This window comes from Spermophilus citellus, assembly GCF_964194105.1.
Source record: "Spermophilus citellus genome assembly, chromosome: 13".
Classification (NCBI taxonomy): domain Eukaryota; kingdom Metazoa; phylum Chordata; class Mammalia; order Rodentia; family Sciuridae; genus Spermophilus; species Spermophilus citellus.
The window spans coordinates 78,026,306-78,042,691 of NC_138193.1; the positions used below are offsets into that span (position 1 = coordinate 78,026,306).

General features: G+C 54.1%; 1 protein-coding gene and 1 long non-coding RNA gene across 9 annotated transcripts in view; one reads left to right on the forward strand and one right to left on the reverse strand.

Moving 5' to 3' along the window:
• The window catches only part of TTC7A (tetratricopeptide repeat domain 7A), a 112,084-nt gene that overhangs the window by 46,134 nt on the left and 49,564 nt on the right, over positions 1 to 16,386 (reverse strand). For 6 of the 7 annotated variants that reach the window (XM_081264739.1, XM_081264745.1, XM_081264743.1 and 3 more), the window contains 3 exons: positions 9,941 to 10,078; positions 9,300 to 9,383; positions 4,819 to 4,923 (listed from right to left, as the gene is read on the reverse strand). In XM_081264739.1, the coding sequence (XP_081120865.1) occupies positions 4,819 to 4,923; positions 9,300 to 9,383; positions 9,941 to 10,078 (327 nt within the window). The remainder of the gene's footprint in view (positions 1 to 4,818; positions 4,924 to 9,299; positions 9,384 to 9,940; positions 10,079 to 16,386) is intronic. The other variant, XM_081264740.1, reaches the window with a different exon arrangement.
• Positions 1,791 to 7,802, forward strand: LOC308632555. 2 transcript variants are annotated; one of them, XR_014018581.1, is made up of 3 exons: positions 1,791 to 1,959; positions 6,235 to 6,326; positions 7,558 to 7,802. It is a non-coding gene; the product is annotated as an uncharacterized lncRNA (long non-coding RNA). The 2 variants fall into 2 exon arrangements; XR_014018582.1 differs by having other exon boundaries at positions 7,662 to 7,802.

A 16,386-nucleotide genomic window follows, 5' to 3' on the forward strand; every position in this document is an offset into this window, starting at 1 on the left:
AGCTTCTGCCACCTGCCCTGGTCTTCTCTGCTTGGTGCCTCAGGTGTACTTTCCCAACTCCAGACACTTCCTCCCCCTGCCTCCAAAGTTAACAACTGTCAGCTCTGTGGGGAACACTGCTTCTGTGAAGGTGTGGCTCTGGGTCCTGCCTGCTGGTCATGATACTTCCTGATGAGGAGTCTCCAGTGTTCCTGCCAATCTTGCTCCCCCATGATGCAATGCTCTTGTACCCAGGGCAGACACAAAACCTTGTCAAAAAAAACAACCCTGAGAAAGTCCTCAGTCCTCCTGTGGTTGGAGACCGAACCCTCAACCCCCACCCCGCAATGTCACAGCACCATGGCCACCTGGTGGAACAGCTGGAGGTTCTGAGGCACAGGGAGCTTGCATGACCTAGGCTCGGAAAGAGCGAGCAAAACTGAGTTTCCAGCCCAGAACCCCTGACCTCGGGCTGCCCTCTGTAGCTTTTTATTTTTCTCCTGACACTTTAGAAAAAGAATGAACTGAAGGGCATAATGCTTTGATACTCTGCTTTCATGAGTAAAGGAAAGGTTCCTTCGATCTTGCAAGTTCTCCTCTCCCCAGCGCTCCTTGCTGACCACCTTGCTCTTCCTGGACTGACTTCTCTCTGCAACAGGCCAAAGAGGTTTCACCCTGGGAGTCTCCCCTCTTCCTGGGGACTAGACAAAGCCCATTTCTCAGCCTAGACCTCCAGTTTCTCCTTATTTCCTTCCCATAGGACCCGGAGCCTACTGGTCACTGCTCTGTGGAAAAGCTACTTTTTCCTTCCTGGGAGGAGAAGACACTTTCTCATTTCTATAAGGTGGTGGCAGGAGAGCTCGTGCTTGCTTCTTCCTGCCTCGTCAACACTTAATCCGTCTTCCTGGCTCTGCCCACCCCTAAATTTGAAAAATGAAGGCAAAAATGTAAAGGTGCATCCTTTCTGAGTGCCTGCTCTTGAAGGGGCTAGAACAGCCATGCTGAGCATTTACCAGGGACCAGCAGGGCAAGGCAGGGACAGGCTCCATCTCCACTCATGTTCACAGCCTCCCCGTCACAGCAGATGTGACAGTTCTCAGATTACAGATGAGGAAACTGAGGCCCTGGGAAGTAAATGACTGCTTCAAAGCCACAAGCTCGCTTTCTGCCACACCCACGGCCCCTCAGGGGATGGGTGTCCCCTGTGGGAGACACATCACATATCTTCCTGAGGTGAACACACCCGCATTTCCACTCCACAGCCTCCTCTGCTGTCTGTGTGACACATACTACTCACGCACACCCTGTCCTCTTTGCCTCCTACAAATGTTTCAACTTTTAAAATTACATGGATTTTAAATACTTGTGTTTGGAGGGATACTAAAAAATATCTACATCTCCCTTTCTCCTCCTTTTCTAAAAGTAGGGTCCCTGGCAAGAGGCTGGCCATGCCCAGGCAGAGGCTATCATGCAGGCCTCTCTGGTTTTGTGCCGGGAAAGTCCTCACCCACCTCAGGAGCCTCAGGCTCAGGCGGGTGGGTGGGGTCCTCCCTGCCAACTCCTACCCCGTCACAAAGTCCCCTGCTAGCCAGCAACCAGCACAGGACCATGCAAGTCCCTCTGCCGGCCCCCACCTGAGGGCAGCCTTGCTCTCAGACCCAGACTTGGCCTGGGGCATCCTACACTGGCTCTGGACATGAGGACAGGATGCGGGGACAGCAGGTGCTCCGCCCTTTGGGCATGTGGCCACCCAGGCTGGTTCTGCCTAGCACAACTTGTTTTCCTAATGTCCCAGTTTCAGCCTCCTTTCCTGCAACCCAGGCCAAATGATCCACCCCCAGATTTCTGTCCCCTGCTCTTGAGGCTTGGCTGGAAGATGGCTGGGCCTGCTGGGGGCTGACGTGAGCCAGAAGACTGTGAAGGCAGGAGACGGAGGGGCGTCAGTCGCGTCTCAGGATGCATGCTGTCTCATGCAACAAGGTAGGCCCTGCCGCCGTCAGACCATCCTCCATTGCGGCAGCCTCGGGAACAGAGAGCACAAGGCTGCCCATCTCCTGGCTTCCTCAGAGAACAGGCTGCCCTTGGCTACCCCCCAGCCTGCTCCCTGCCCTGTGCCAACCAGGCAGCAAGAACTAGCCAAAGGGCAGGAGAAACCACTGAGCCAAGTGCAGAACACTTGGGCCCCTCCTGGCTAGCTGGGCCATGCTTAGTCTGATATAAATTAGAAGTAACGCCCACCATTTGTACAATTTTCTGCAGGGAGAGGGGTTCAGAGTGCAAAACATCGTGAGCAAAGAAGATCCCTATCTAATTGGGAAGACAAGGGCCATCCAAGGCAGAATTCCTTGTGAAGAGACAGCTGTGCTCATGAGCAAGGAGGGTCCACCCACAAGCACCACCCACTGAACTGTGGGTGGCGTTTCAGAAGTGAGAGAGGCAGTCCTGCCCCAAGAAACACCAGATCACAATGCAGTGCAATCCATGTCCAAGGCAGGGGCAAGCAAGGTTTTGGGGGATACAGGAGTTGGCTTCCAGACTAGGGAGGCTGCCAGTGGCCCACCCCTGGCCCACCAGGGTCTTGTTCTGGCTGGGCCTGATTTAAACCCCGCTTCCAACCCGCCCCAACGCTCAACATGCTCAGCCCAGGTTCAACAGCTCGCCCTTCTTTCTCCCTGATCCAATGACAAGTCTGCGTGTTTAAGCTTCCTTCTGGGCTTTTCTATTTATGTTGTCATTGATTACTTTGCTCCTAACTCATCTGATTTCAATTTGGACTGATTTGATCCTAATTTTATTACCATGTAATCTGAATGCACATAATTACTGTAATTATGCTGTAGAGGGAAACAGCTCCTCTGTGGTGGGAAGACCTAAATTTAGGGCTTCCTGGCAAGGGTGCCGTTGGCTGGGTGGACCACAGCTCCCTTGGAGCTGGCAGCCTTCGGGAGCACAGATGCCCTCCCCCGCCCCACCCTCAGAGACATGGGTATTCTGGGCTTCATTGCAGGGACGTTTGAGGCCCCTCTCAGAAGCCCTGGAACAAACAGGGGTCTGAACTGACGGTCAGGAGCCCACTCGCTCTGCACCCTTCAGCTCCTGCTAAATCTCTGCCTCCCATATCCAAGTGCCTGCTCATCAGGGCACCCTAACTCTAGGGAATAAGATGTCAACAGCCTTCCCCAAAAGATCTGGGGAGCATGAGGGTTCCCTGATAATCACAAGGCCAGGGAAAGCAAATTGTAGTGGAAGGCCTTGCTGCTGGCCCACCTGGATCCTCCCTACCCTCCAAGTCCTATTCAAGGCCTCCTCCTCCATGAAGCCTCCCTAGCCCATCCAGCCCTTGCCAGACTTTATATCATTTATGTCAATGCCCAAGGAAGAGACTGTTATTGTTTCCATTTTATGGATGAGAAAATGGAGGCATAGCAAGGTTACGTGCCTTATTCAAGAGCACCTAATGGGTGGGCAGCAAAACTCTTGACCACCTCACCATTCTGTGCCTTCTAAAAGCCTAAAACCCATTACAGGGTGGTTCTGACGTCATTCTCCCCACAGTTCGGCCCAGCATCAGCATTTCAGACACAAGGATCTGAGCACCGGAAAGTAAAGGGGCAAGGGCTACCTTGTCCCCTCACCCCTGCTGTCCACCCTTCTTGCAGTAGAGAGAAAGCAGAGCTCATGGGGATGGTGAGGTGGGGACCCGAGGGAGGGCCAGGGCCTGTTTCCTGTACTGGAACAGTGTTAGGATGTGGAATTCACAGGGAGCTTATCACCTCCTTTTGCAAGGCCAGTGATTTGACTGCTGGATGCTCAAGGAGGGGAGAGTGGCAGGAGGAGGCAGTTGTCCAGGGTGCTAATTATTGGCACCTGCGGGAGGCCCATGGCGGCTGGCCCCGGCTGTCTTTGAACAAACTGGACCCATGACGGTGAGGGGGTGGGTTGGGGGTGTTAGGACTACCAGAAGTCAGGGATGGCCGTGCCCAGGCAGAGCACCCATTTTGGCAGACCCTGGGCCCGGAGAACAGATGAAGGAACTGGGGACACTTATTCTGAAAGGGAGGAGAGGTGGGACTGCAGCCAGCATGTGGGAGGAATGAGACACTTGCTCTGTCACTCAGAGGGTAGAAACAGGACCACCCCTGACATCAGGAGGCTAAATGGGACTTACGAATGCCAAGAGCGTCTGGAAGTGAGCTCCCAGAGAGCAGACATCCTCGCAGAGGCACTTCATCCAAGGGCCAGCGGCCCTGGCCCTAGAGACAAGCAGCCCTGGACTGGGGCTCCGGGCTCCTGGCCCTGTACTCTCCCACTGCTCCAAGCTGCTGATGCCCTGGTTTCCAGGAGCCTGTGGTAAAGGCCACCAGCTGGGGAGAGGGCACCCCTTGAGCTGCAGCCTCCTAGCAGCTGAGCTGCTTCAGCAGAGGGCAGAGAGCAGGCTGCAGAGCCCCGGCCGGGCCCAAGGGCTGCAGCCGAGGAAGGAGAGCAGCTGCAGAGGAGCTGCCCTCCCCTCTGCCAAGGGCTAGGACTGACTCTGACCCTCAGCATCACATACGCCCTTTCATGCTGGATATGAGGTCATGCAAGGCTTCTAAACTGACAAGTGGATCCAGGCAACTCCAGGGTCTCGCCCAGCACCCCCACTGCTGGACAGGTTGGGGGGCACCTCTTCTTTCCCTCCACTGGACTCTTGACCACACTTCAAGGCTCAACTGCAAACGGAACCCCATCCTGAGGGGACTGCTGTCGAAGCCTGAAGCTCATGGGTCCTCATGCGTCTTCCTCCAGCTCCACACCCTCCCTTCCATGCCAAGGGACCTGGGCCTTGCCAGGCTCACTTACCCAGTGAAGGGGCCCGATGCAGACCTTGGCAGCCATCAGGGGCACAGTGGGGTCTGAGGGCCGCAGCTTCATACACTCCCGTAGCAGGGACACGGCGTAGGCTGACTGCAGGAGCAAGAGCAGGGGACATCATCACTAGCCACATGGGTCTCCACAGATAGGGTGTCTCCCACCCCAGACAACCAGTCCCTGCTCCTTTCCTCCCAAGAGCCAGGCAGAGGGTCCAGAGGGGGGCCTGGTGATGCTGCCAGGCAAGTCCCTCCCTGGGCCTTAGTTTCCTCATCTGAAAAATGGAGGTGAGGACGACCTTGCCCTTGGGGGTCAAGACAAGAGCTAACATGGCAACAGATGGAAGCACAGCAAAAGGAATTCAAATCTGAACCCCAGAAATTTCAGAGGTAGAAAAGGGCTCCCTAAACGGGCAGTTGGAGGCAGGGTGGGTGGCAGGATTAGGGAGACCCAGAGGCTAGCAGGAAGAAGGGGAGAAGCCAAGCCAACAGGGCTGGAGACAACCTTCAGGCAGGAATCTGGGATTCCCCAGGGATCCAGGGATGCAGCCTGGACCTGCTGACGGTGGCCACATGTGGAGGGAGGGCCAGGAGGGGAGAGCAGGATGTTACCGATAGCAACAGCAGCTAATACTTCTCCAGATCTTACTCTGGGCCAGGCATTGTTCTGAGTCAGGGCTCAGAAGTCACAGCCCACAGGCCAATTCGGGCCCTCTGCCTATTTTTGTAAATAAAGTTGAATTGGAACTCAGTCATGCCTGTGCCTTATGTACTGTGTGTGTGGCTATTTGCATGATACAATGGCAGAATGAGATACTTGAGAGAGATTGGCCTGCAAAGTCAAAAATGGCCCTACCTGACCCTTTACAGAAAAAGTTTGCTGACACCCTTTTTTATGTGCTTTAGACATATGAAGCCATTTAATTTTCACAATAGTCCTATGAGGCAAGAACTATGACCAATTGTCAAAAGTGAAATGCTGAGACGGTAAAGAGCTTGATTCAAGCCACACAGCCTGTGACTGAGCCGGGGTTTACACACAGTCTTGCTCCAAAATTTTTTTTTTGGGGGGGTACTGGGGATTGTACTCAGGAGCACTCAATCATTGAGCCACATCCCCAGCCCTATTTTGTATTTTGTTTAGACACAGGGTCTCACCGAGTTACCCAGCACCTTGCCATTGCTGAGGCTGACTTTGAACTTGCAATCCTCCTGCCTCAGCCTCCTAAGCTGCTGGGATTACAGGTGTGCACTACTGCACCTGGCAAGAAGATTGGCTCTAAATTCTCTTAACCACTACCTCATGCAGGTTCTATGGTGATGACCTCAGATGACTCAGATGGCCACTATAGACCAGAGAGGAAGCCTGTTTCCCTAACATACAATCTCTCTCTCCCCCCCCCTTCAGAGCTGGAACTTTCTAACTGAGTCCAACACTTCTCCAGGGAGCTCAGCAGTTACCCTCCTGGTGTGTACACGCCTGTACATATGTGACCTCAGGTAGGTGGTGCCTGTGTGGGTGACAAGGACAATTCCCATATGCTGGGGCCAAGTACGACTGTGGCCAAGCTATCCACTGTTACTTAGCTTCTCTTCATTCCAAGCAACTCTGGAGATGCCGCTGAAGAAAGTGCTCTGGGAGACTGACCTGCTCAGAGCACAGTGTGGCCGACTAGCAGATGCCCAGCTGGGACCAAACTGGCCTTGCTCACCCCAGACCCCCCACCTCCCACCACTTAACAAAGGAAGAGCTTTTCTCCGCTCAGCTGTCACAGATTTCCCTGGGCTCTGGTTTAAGTGCTAGGGCTTGGATATGGCTGGAGTGTGTCCCCGAAGGGCTTATGTGCTGGAGGGATTGGGTCCTTCAGGTGGCAGCACTGAGATGGTGGGACCTTTAAGAGGTGGGAATGAGTAGGAATGGCTAGGGCCTTGGGGCCACGCCCTCAGAAGGATGGAGGTAGTTTTCATAGAACCCTAGTTAGTTCTCAGGAGAAGGTAGTTATAAAAAGAGCAAGGCTGGTCCCTCCCCTCTGTCAAGCTTCCTGCCTTGCCATGTGATTTTCCCCACATACACACATTCCTGCCATGATGATAATCTACTATGAGGTCCTTACCAGAGCTGAGCCTATGCTGGCTTCATGTCCTTGAGCTCCAAAATGAAGAGCTAAAGAAACCTCTTTTGTTTTCATTTTTACCAGCCTCAGGTATTTCATTACAGTAACAGAAAACAGACTCATACACTCAGACTTTTAGGATCAACTGCAGTGCCTTTGTTGAGGGCCTACCTTGGGTCCAGTGCTGGGCTAGGGGTTGTGGAGTCACTGTGAGAAGGGACACAAATGGCTCTTGCCTCTAATGAGCTCACAAAAAGGCAGAGGGAGGGCAAGAAGAAAAATGCTACCTCTCAGAGACAAGAGTGTAGGAGGCCAAGCTCAAGAAGGTACTGACAAATGACTGGCTCCAGCAGACTGGGAACCAGTGTGGGCTGCAGCAAGGGAGGCTGTGGGAGGGGCTTGAAGGAGCTGTCAAGCCCCACCTCCTCTGCAAGACCCTCTCCTAGGAATGCCACTTCAAGCCCCTCCCCAAGGTCCCTTCTGCCTCCAGCCTCACCCCGTGGGCCAGGCCAGCCTCAGGCTGCTGCTCAGCCTCCTCTGGGCGGCTGACCTTTGGGTCTTTGAAATGGAGGCCTCTCTAACACTGACCCTCCACATTCCACCCCACCCCCACGCAGACCAGAAAACGCTGCTATTTAAGGAGCCATCCGAGGACTCGGCTGCAGCCGGCTCTTGGCTCTTTTTCTTTCTTTCTTTTTTTTTTGTCATGCTGGTTACCTAGCAACGCAGCCAATGCAATTGCCGCATGGAGACCAAGAGAAGGAACGACCTAAATCATGCCACGCAACTCATCTGTTATTCCTGCGGGTTCAAATGCCAGGTATATTTATATCTGCCCAGTCTCACCTTCTGGAAGGTACAGAACCTGATTTGGTATCCAGGATTCCCAAGGGGGTTGAGAATGCCTTCCAGAACAATCTCCTACTGCCCTGAGTGATGGGTGGGGACAGCTTCGTGTCTCTAGCCAGTGGAGTCTCCCTCATGAGGAATTAACTGGTCACTCCAAGTCCCTGCCTGTAAGCTCATTCCTTCCTGTGCCCACCTGCTGGTTCATGAAGGGGCCGGGCTGGGAAAACGGCTCTGGGTGCTGGGAGGGTGCCAGGCTGTGTCTGGACCTCCCTGTGCCCAGCTGCTTCTCCAGAGGAAGGTAGGAAGCCCCTTACCTCCAAGGCCATCATGAAACTTTCCCTGAGCCTGGGGGACCTCCAGAGCCCCCCAGGCACAGGGCTCATCTTGCCAGTCCCCCTACCTCGACTCCTGTGGCTGTGACTTGTCTGTGCTCTGAATACTTCCTGCTAAGCCACAGCCAAGAGATCACGTGACTTCAAGATGCTCTGGCCCCTGTGGGGAGGGCGGGCTAGGAGGATGACATCCAGCACTGACCTGGGCTGTGCCATGGCGCCCGGTCTCCTTCCCCCTCCCTGCCAGGTCCTGGCGGCCTCTCTCCTGAGGCCCAGAGATGCCTGGCACCCCTCCATTGGTGGAGGCGGTGCTGGCACACTGGGAGGGCCCTCCTCGGAGACAGCCATGGGGCTAGAAATGGAACACGGCACAGATGGGCTGGGGGGCGAGGGATTCCCTCAGCCCCATGAAAGGGCTCTGGGTATTTAGAGCTCCTGGAACCATCTGCGACTCATGCCACCTTACTTCCTGCATTTGTAGCATCCTCAGCCCCAACACCCTCAACACCCATCTCCGGAAAGGTTTTCCTTTCATGTCACTGCTTAAAATAGAAGCTTATGTAAGTGTAATTCTGATTGCAGGAAAAATGAGGAGTGCTGGCACAGGGGCTAGGTGCACGGGGGCCGAGTGTCCGCCCCAGTGCCCCTTGATCCGGGCAGCCTCTCCCCGCCCACCAGCTCTCCTGGCCACATGGACCACACACTTCTACCTTGGGGCTCCCTATGGGGGGGCCCTGCTCTACTCACCCTCCCATCTTTTCTCCTAGGCAAGTCCCAACTCGCAGGCAGGCCCTTTCCTGATGCCTCGCCCAGTGGGCTGGAACGGTTCCCCTCACCTGGAGCCACACCCCACGCCCATGCCACACAGTCATGCCCAAGTCACCAGCACAAGTGCCTCGATGCCACCACACACCACACTCAGAAAAGCACCCGACTCACACCTGCATGCAGGGCAGGCACACTGTGACTTGCAGGTGGATGTGGGAGTCACTCAGGGCCCTTATCTGTCCTCCCCACCCACACTCCTGGAGATTCAGACAGTTGCTGGAGAACAGTTCCCAACCACCCACCTTCTCCCTGTGCACCTGGCTCCAGAGAAGCTCCCCAGCTCTCCACCTCTGGCAGGGACCAGAGGAACACAGAGCTCCTGTGCAGTGCCCAGCATCCCTGGGCCTTACCTTCCCACAAGCCACCATGGAGAGGGCCACTTGGTACCAAAGGTGAAATTCTCCAAACGCAAACTTCATGGCTCGTTCCAGGCACTGGGGAGGGGGAGATGGTCAGCATTTCTCCATCACTGTCCTCTCCCCTTTCCACCCACTTTCAGAGTAACCACTACTCAAGGTCACTGCCTTTGGGAGGCTGCAGGAGGCCTGTACTTGGTTCCTGTAGGAAAACCAGGGGAAACTGGCATGCTATGTGACCCTACAAAGTAACTCAACCTCTCTGGTCCTTAGTTCCCATTTCCATTACCTGTGAATGATTTCACAGGGCCATGATGAAGAGCAAATAAAATAAAGTTTGCAAAAAATGTTTTCAAAATGTATACATTCAATAAAAATAACAGCTGTTTTTATTATGTATGACAGTATTCATATCTTTTTACATGCAGGAACTCATTTATTCTCCTCAACAACCACCATTTCACAGATGAGGAAGCTGGGGTTGATAGGACTTGCCAAGGTCACAGGGCTAAAAAAGGCCCAGCAGCCTGGCAGGAGAGTGACAAGTGGAGGTGGGGTGGGGATAAACGGTGGCATCATCAGATTTCCTGATGTACTGACTCCGGGAGTGCAGTGGGCTGCATGGGCAGCCGTACCTCAGAAAGCATGTCGTACTGCCCCCTCCTGCCCAGCGTGATGCTCAGGAGGTCATAGATGGCCGCAGCATTCCGTAGGCTCACCATCCGGTCCTCTGCTTGCTCAGGGGCCCGGCTCAGCACCACGTCCCGAGTTGCCTGTGGATGGAATGTGGTTTGGGAATGAGTGAGGACAGAAGATAAGCAGGTGCTTGTCCCCACAGGGTCCCCACCTTGCAGGCCCAAGCACTATCACCTTTTGTCACCACCCCAGGCCAAGCAAATAGCCATACTCCCAGAAGCAACCTTGTCCCACTCCCATGAAGGGGTCCAAAGATAGAGAAATGCCACCTTAGTCCCAGGTGGGACTGGGATGCAATCTGCAGTTCTGTAAAAATTCAAACCTATAGCCGGTGCGATGGCACGTGGCACATGCCTGTAATCCCGCAGCTCAGGAGGCTGAGGCAGAGGGATCGCAAGTTCAAAGCCAGCTTCAGTAAATTAGCAAGAAAAACCAATGTGGCAAGACCCTGTCTCTGAATAAAAAGTAAAATGGGTTGGGGATATATCAGTGGTTAAGCGCCCCTGGGTTCAATCCCCAGTATAAAAAAAAAAAAAAGTGCCACAACCATACAGCTGTCATCTCAATGCACCCATTGTTACACTTAGCCACTGTCCTTTGTACAAGTTTACTTCTTCTCAATTCAGGATCCAATCTTGGACCATGCCCAAGTGCCATGCCCATTAGCCTTCTTTCATCTGGAAGAGCCCCCTCAGCCTCTCTTTCACAGCACTGGCGTTGATGAGTATGGAGCCGTTTCTAGAATTTGCAATTCTCCTCAATCATAACATGAGCTTCAGATAACATGGGGACCACCCAGTTTGGGCGTGGGGGCTCTGCTGCTCCCCCTCCTGGGAGGAGAGCTAGGGGCTGTGGCCTCTCAATATCATCTTCTCCCCTCTCCAACCCCATCTCTTCCTATCTCTCCTGTGTCTAGTCCAGAAGACCCCTGGCTCCTCTCGTCCCACCCCAGAGTGGGCTTCCCCACACCAAGGGCTCTGCTGCTGGCCTCCAGCCTGCAGATTTCAGCGGCTCCTGGCATTGCCAGATGGCTGCCCAGGAGGGGAGGAGGGAAAGTGTGTTTTGAATCCGTGGTTCAGTGAATTCAGAAGGCATTCCTTGTCACCAGGCCTGAAACCCCATCAAGGAGGGGGGATTCTTCTTCTGTGGTCTCGGGCATGTGGTCCCACATCCTGCCCACCTCCATACCCAGGGGCAGAAGAGAGGGTGGAAAGGGAGCAGCTAAACAGCCACAGTCATTGGGGGCTCTGAGCAGCAACAGGGCAGGGACTAGGCTGAGGACATTCTGGGGTCTGAAAAGACATCTACCCCACGTGTCCCCCACCAAAAACACATGCATGCAAAGCTGAGCTCTGGCCAGAAGCTCCTGCAGGCTGCTCCCAGCCTCCTTCGTTGGCCCTCTCCTCTATGCCAAAGGGATCTCTGTCCTGTCCAACATCTCCCTCCCTTTGTCTGCCCCCCCCTCCACCTCAAGACCAAGGATTCACCTTCCTGACAGAACACGAAGGAGCTCCAGGCCCCGAAACCCCTGGGCCTCCATCATCAGATCCACAGGACTCTCCCATCCATCCCCAGGTGGTCCTGCCTCTCACTCCTACAGATCCAGGGCCGAGGCTCCCAGGAGCAAGTGGCTGGGGAGACAGAAACCCCATGGCCTGCTGGTTCCGGCCATGACTGGCATGCTGGGCTGAAGCGTGCTCTCCTGGAGGCCCCTGGAAGCCAACACAAGTCCCAGCCCCAAGGAGGCAGCTCATTTATGGGGGCATTTCCAGCAGGGGGACAGACAAGTGCCTAGGGGTGCTGACAACTGCCCCTCAAGCCAAATTCAGTGAGAGTTGTGCATTTCCCCAGGGACATGGGGCCCAGCAGAGAATGCCTAGGAGAGTATGGAATGCCAGGAATTCCCCAGAAAGGCTGGTCACTGGAGCCAGCCTGGTTAATAAGAACTGATCAGGAGACAGGGTGGGGAAGGAAAGGGCCAAGAAACCCCCTCCCTCCCAGTGATGCCACAACGCAGCCACCTACAAGGATTCTGGGGAGAGGTTTTCCAGGAGCTGAGAAGAAACACAGCCCTCCTCTCACCCCCAGCAATGGACCTCCAGCTCCTCCTCCAGCAGCTCCTCTCGCAGCTGGAGCAGAGCCCAGGGAGGGGGCCTCTACCAGGGGGGAGGCAATGAGAAGATGGGGAACAGAGACTGCGCCCTAGGGAGACCCAGGGAGGGGGCTACCGCGTGCACATGCTGAGTGCAACCTGACCAGAATTTTGGTGGGATGGAGAAATCAGGATGGAAGAGGAGAGGCTGGGTGGCTTTTTGCTTTTCTTTCTCTTTTTTTAGTACAGGGGATTGAATCCAGGGGCGCTCAGCCACCACTCAACCACCGAGCCACATCCCCAGTCCTCTTTTGTACTTTTTATTTAGAGACAGGATCTCATTAAGTTACTGAGAGCCTCGCTAAGTTGCTGAGGCTGGCTTGGAACTTGTGTTCCTCCTGCCTCACCCTCCAGAGCTGCTGGGATTACAGGGGTGTGCCACTGTGCCTGGCTTTGCTTTTCTTGTTTTGTTTTTTCGTTTTATCCCAGCACTAGGGGTTGAACCTGAGGCCTGGTACATGCCAGGTAAGTACTCTACCACTGAGCTACATCCCCAGCCCTACCCCCTATTTTTCATTTTCTTTTGAGACGGGGTCTTACTAAGTTGCTGAAGCTGGTCTTGAACTTGTGACCCTCCTGCCTCAGTGTCTTGAGGAGCTGGGATTATAGGCACCGCCACTGTGTCTGATTAGGGGTGGCTTTTTGTGGGGGTGGGGGTGTGAAGTCTGTCTGGGAACATCCAGGGCCTATGCATCCGCCTCTGTAGATCTGCCATGTCCAGGGGACTGTGAGCAGCCAGCTGCCACTACTGCCCTTCCGTGACTGCTCACCCAGCAGCTCCTCTTCAGCCACAGGAAGCTCCTTGAAGTTCCCTGTTGTCACTAAGGCCCTAATTTAGTCACGCTGCAGTTCCCTGTCAACTGGAACGCCTTCTGGTTCCTCACAGTGCCATCAAGGTGGCCCCTTCCTACAGTCAATGCATCTCGCCGTGGAAGCCAGGGCTCCCACCCTCACCAGCACAGGGGTGAGCCCTGTGCATCCCTGACTGGTTCATCAGTCCTTGTGACATGGCTGTCTAGAGTCTGAGCCCCTAGCACAGCCTCTGACACAGAACCTCACTAATATACCTTCGTAGAGTGAGCAACTCCCCAGCGAGGAAGATTCAAACCCCACCCACCCTAGACCTTGGCCTAGAGGAGAACAGGCCGCTGAGGGCACGCTGCTGGAGGGAGGGTTGGATTTGCAGAACTGGGCATTAATTAGGTCAGACTAATAGGAACAGAAAAGAGGAGTACAGCAGAGCAAATCCTCCTCCTGGTTTCTGGGGCCAGTAGGGAAGGCAGGCTCTTGGGCGTCCTCAGATCTTACGCAAACCAGCACCTGTGCCAAGAGGGAAGCGTGCCTCCCCGGGGGACAGCCAGAAGCAGAGGTTTGCCAGGAGGTTACTATGGCTTTGGGGCAGGGCTGCCTTGAAACACTGTGGTTGCCAGGCAGCGCCTGTGTATGTAACCATGGTAACAGGGTGGGGTGGGGGAAACAGGCAGAAAGGAGGAAGTTGTGGGGGCTGGTGGGTGAAGCCACCAAGGAGTAGGAATTCATGTGCAGCTCAGCAGCCTGGAGCAAGACTCAGCTGCCAGGGCCTCAGAGTCCCCAGTTGTCCCACTTCCTCCTCCCTCAGCTCACTGCCCTTAAGCCACACAGACCCCAGGCTTCAGCAACAGCCTGCACAGAATGCGTGCCGGCCTCCTCCTGCGTTCTTCCCTTCCACCATTTATTCACAAGGCCTCAGATTCCGGCTTGCACTGGGAGATCCTCCAGATCAAAGGCAGTCACGCATGAGTGCCCCTGGCACCCTTAAAGTAATACATGGCCACTCAACTGCCTTCCCACCACCTTCCTCCATTCGGCTCTCGGGGTTTCTTCCTGCCTCCTCCCCTACCTGGCACTGACTGCCTCGACCTCGGGGCCCAGACCCAGGCTCCCTGTCTCTGGGAATGCTCTACTTTAATCTGTGCAGTTAACCCCAAGCAGGGCTTCCACGGTTGTCCCTGCCCCTAGCCTTTGTCCCTTTGACAGGTCTCCCAGGGAAGAACTCTCTCCTACAGCTTCTGGTGGCCCCAGGAGGGAAAGCCAATGCTCCTCCCCACAAACCCCTTGATCCAATAGCTTACACTGCCACCTGGATGCACATCTGCTCTTTGGACAAGTATCCATGGGACAAATATGGGAATCTCCATTTCCCCAGGTCAGCCCACCTGAAACCTAAGGCATACACCACTCAAGTTCAAACAGGCTTGTGTTAGATGTTACTCTATTAGAAGCTGAATTCTCATGCCCATCATCGTATCTGGCCTCACAGTAATTCCATGAAAGGGTTAGCAATAAAGCCACAGGTCCCCTATTCCCAGATGAGGACGCTGAGTTCCAATCTCTGATGGCCAGTCCAAGACCTGCTACTTACCTGAGCCCTAGCTGCCCCTTGCTCTTCCATCTGTTCCTTCTGACCTGGCAAGGTGTAAGCTCAGTTCCTAGCCTCTGCTGGCTGCAGGGCTCAGACGACACTGACCTTTGCCTCTGCCCAGCCCTGTTTCTCCTCTCTAATCCTAGACTGAGACAGGGCTCCAGTCTAAGAGAAGGACAGGGGAAAACCTTCTAAATGTTATCCCATCATTCTCAAAACAACCAATGCACACAGATAGGTAGTGGTGACCCAGATTAGAACTCAGACATTCCCTGCCACCAGGTGTCTCTGGGACAGTGTCCAATAGCTTCCCTCATGTCACCAGGTTGGTTCTGCTTAAGAAAGAACAAAAGCAAGGCTGAGAAGGTAGCTCCGGGTAGCACGCTTGCCTGGCCTGTGCAAGGCCCCAGATTCTTCACCAGTATTCGGGGGCCGTGGGGAGAAAGAATGAAAGCAAAACAGGCGGACAAGGCGCCAGTCAGGCCTCAGGTGCTGCTTCTCTGAAAAGATGCTCCTGGGGCAGTGTGTGGAAGGCCCTGCTCAACCCTATTCTCAGCTCTCCACAGGCAAGGAGCGAGCCTCAGGACCTCCTGCTGACATGCCCAACAATCACCCTAGATAGAAGCCTCCCAGCAGCATCCCTGCCCAGTGCCTCCCCCTCCTTAGAGGTTGCTGTCATGTTCCGCTCCTGCTATTGTCCCCCACCAGCAGACATAATAACCACCGGCTTTCACAGGGCCAAGAAATAACATGCTCTGTGACGTGTTCCATCTACCCAGCGACCTGGGCCAGGCCCATGGCAGCCCCCATGTGCCTGCCGCAGCGGGCTCCCATGGCAGAAATCATAGCTCTTCCTGGCAGTCAATGAGAGACTCTCCCATTGCTATGGAATCAAGGCTCTCCCACTGCTACCCAATCAGCCCCTTCACCATCGCAGCCTTCAGCAGAGCAAGGCCTGTGTTCCGGCAGACCAGACGCCAACACTTGGAACAATCTGTCTCATCTTCTGAGTCCCAAATGGAACCAAGCCCAGGAAGTCCTTAAACACACCCCCACACACACAGGCTGGGGGTATAGCTCAGTTGTAGTGCACTTGGCTAGATGTGCAAGATCCTGGGTTTGATCCCAAACAACACACATACACACACACTACACACACACACACATACACACACACCACACACACACAAAAGAAAATCCCCCCAAATAAAGAAAATCCCACAAAATAAAGAAAATTCCACAAATTGAATGGAATCCTCAGTATTTCAACCATATCAGAACATACATGTTCTAAAAAAATAACTAAATTGGAACCAAGTACTTTTCAGGACAAATACACATATCAAACAATGTGTGTACGTATGTATGGACAAGGCACCTTTGTGTTCATTTTCTAACTTGATCCGACCAAACTCCTGATAGAGAGGCTGGTTAGCTCCCTTTATCAATGAGATAACTGAAATTCAGGGAGGTAAGGAACTTTCCCAGGCTGCATAGGATATGAATGGCAAATTCAAGATCAAACAGACAGACAGACACCCAGCAATGGGTATGGCATAAAGCCTGGCAGAGTCCCAGTCCCCAGGGCTGTATCTATCTACCCACTCTCGCTCCATGCCACCAAGCCTCTGTGCCCTTTCTGTTTCGGAGAGAGCAAACAAGCAGTGACTTCTTCCCCAGCTGAATGAAAACAAGGGACCAAGGATTCAGTTTGCTTCAGCACATATTTTTAAGCTCTGAATCAGTATTTTGGAAAAGACAAAGGTTGCCCTATCTCCTGGTTCTCCAACTGTCCAAGAAAATCAGACTGGTTTGGGGCTGGGGTTGTGGCT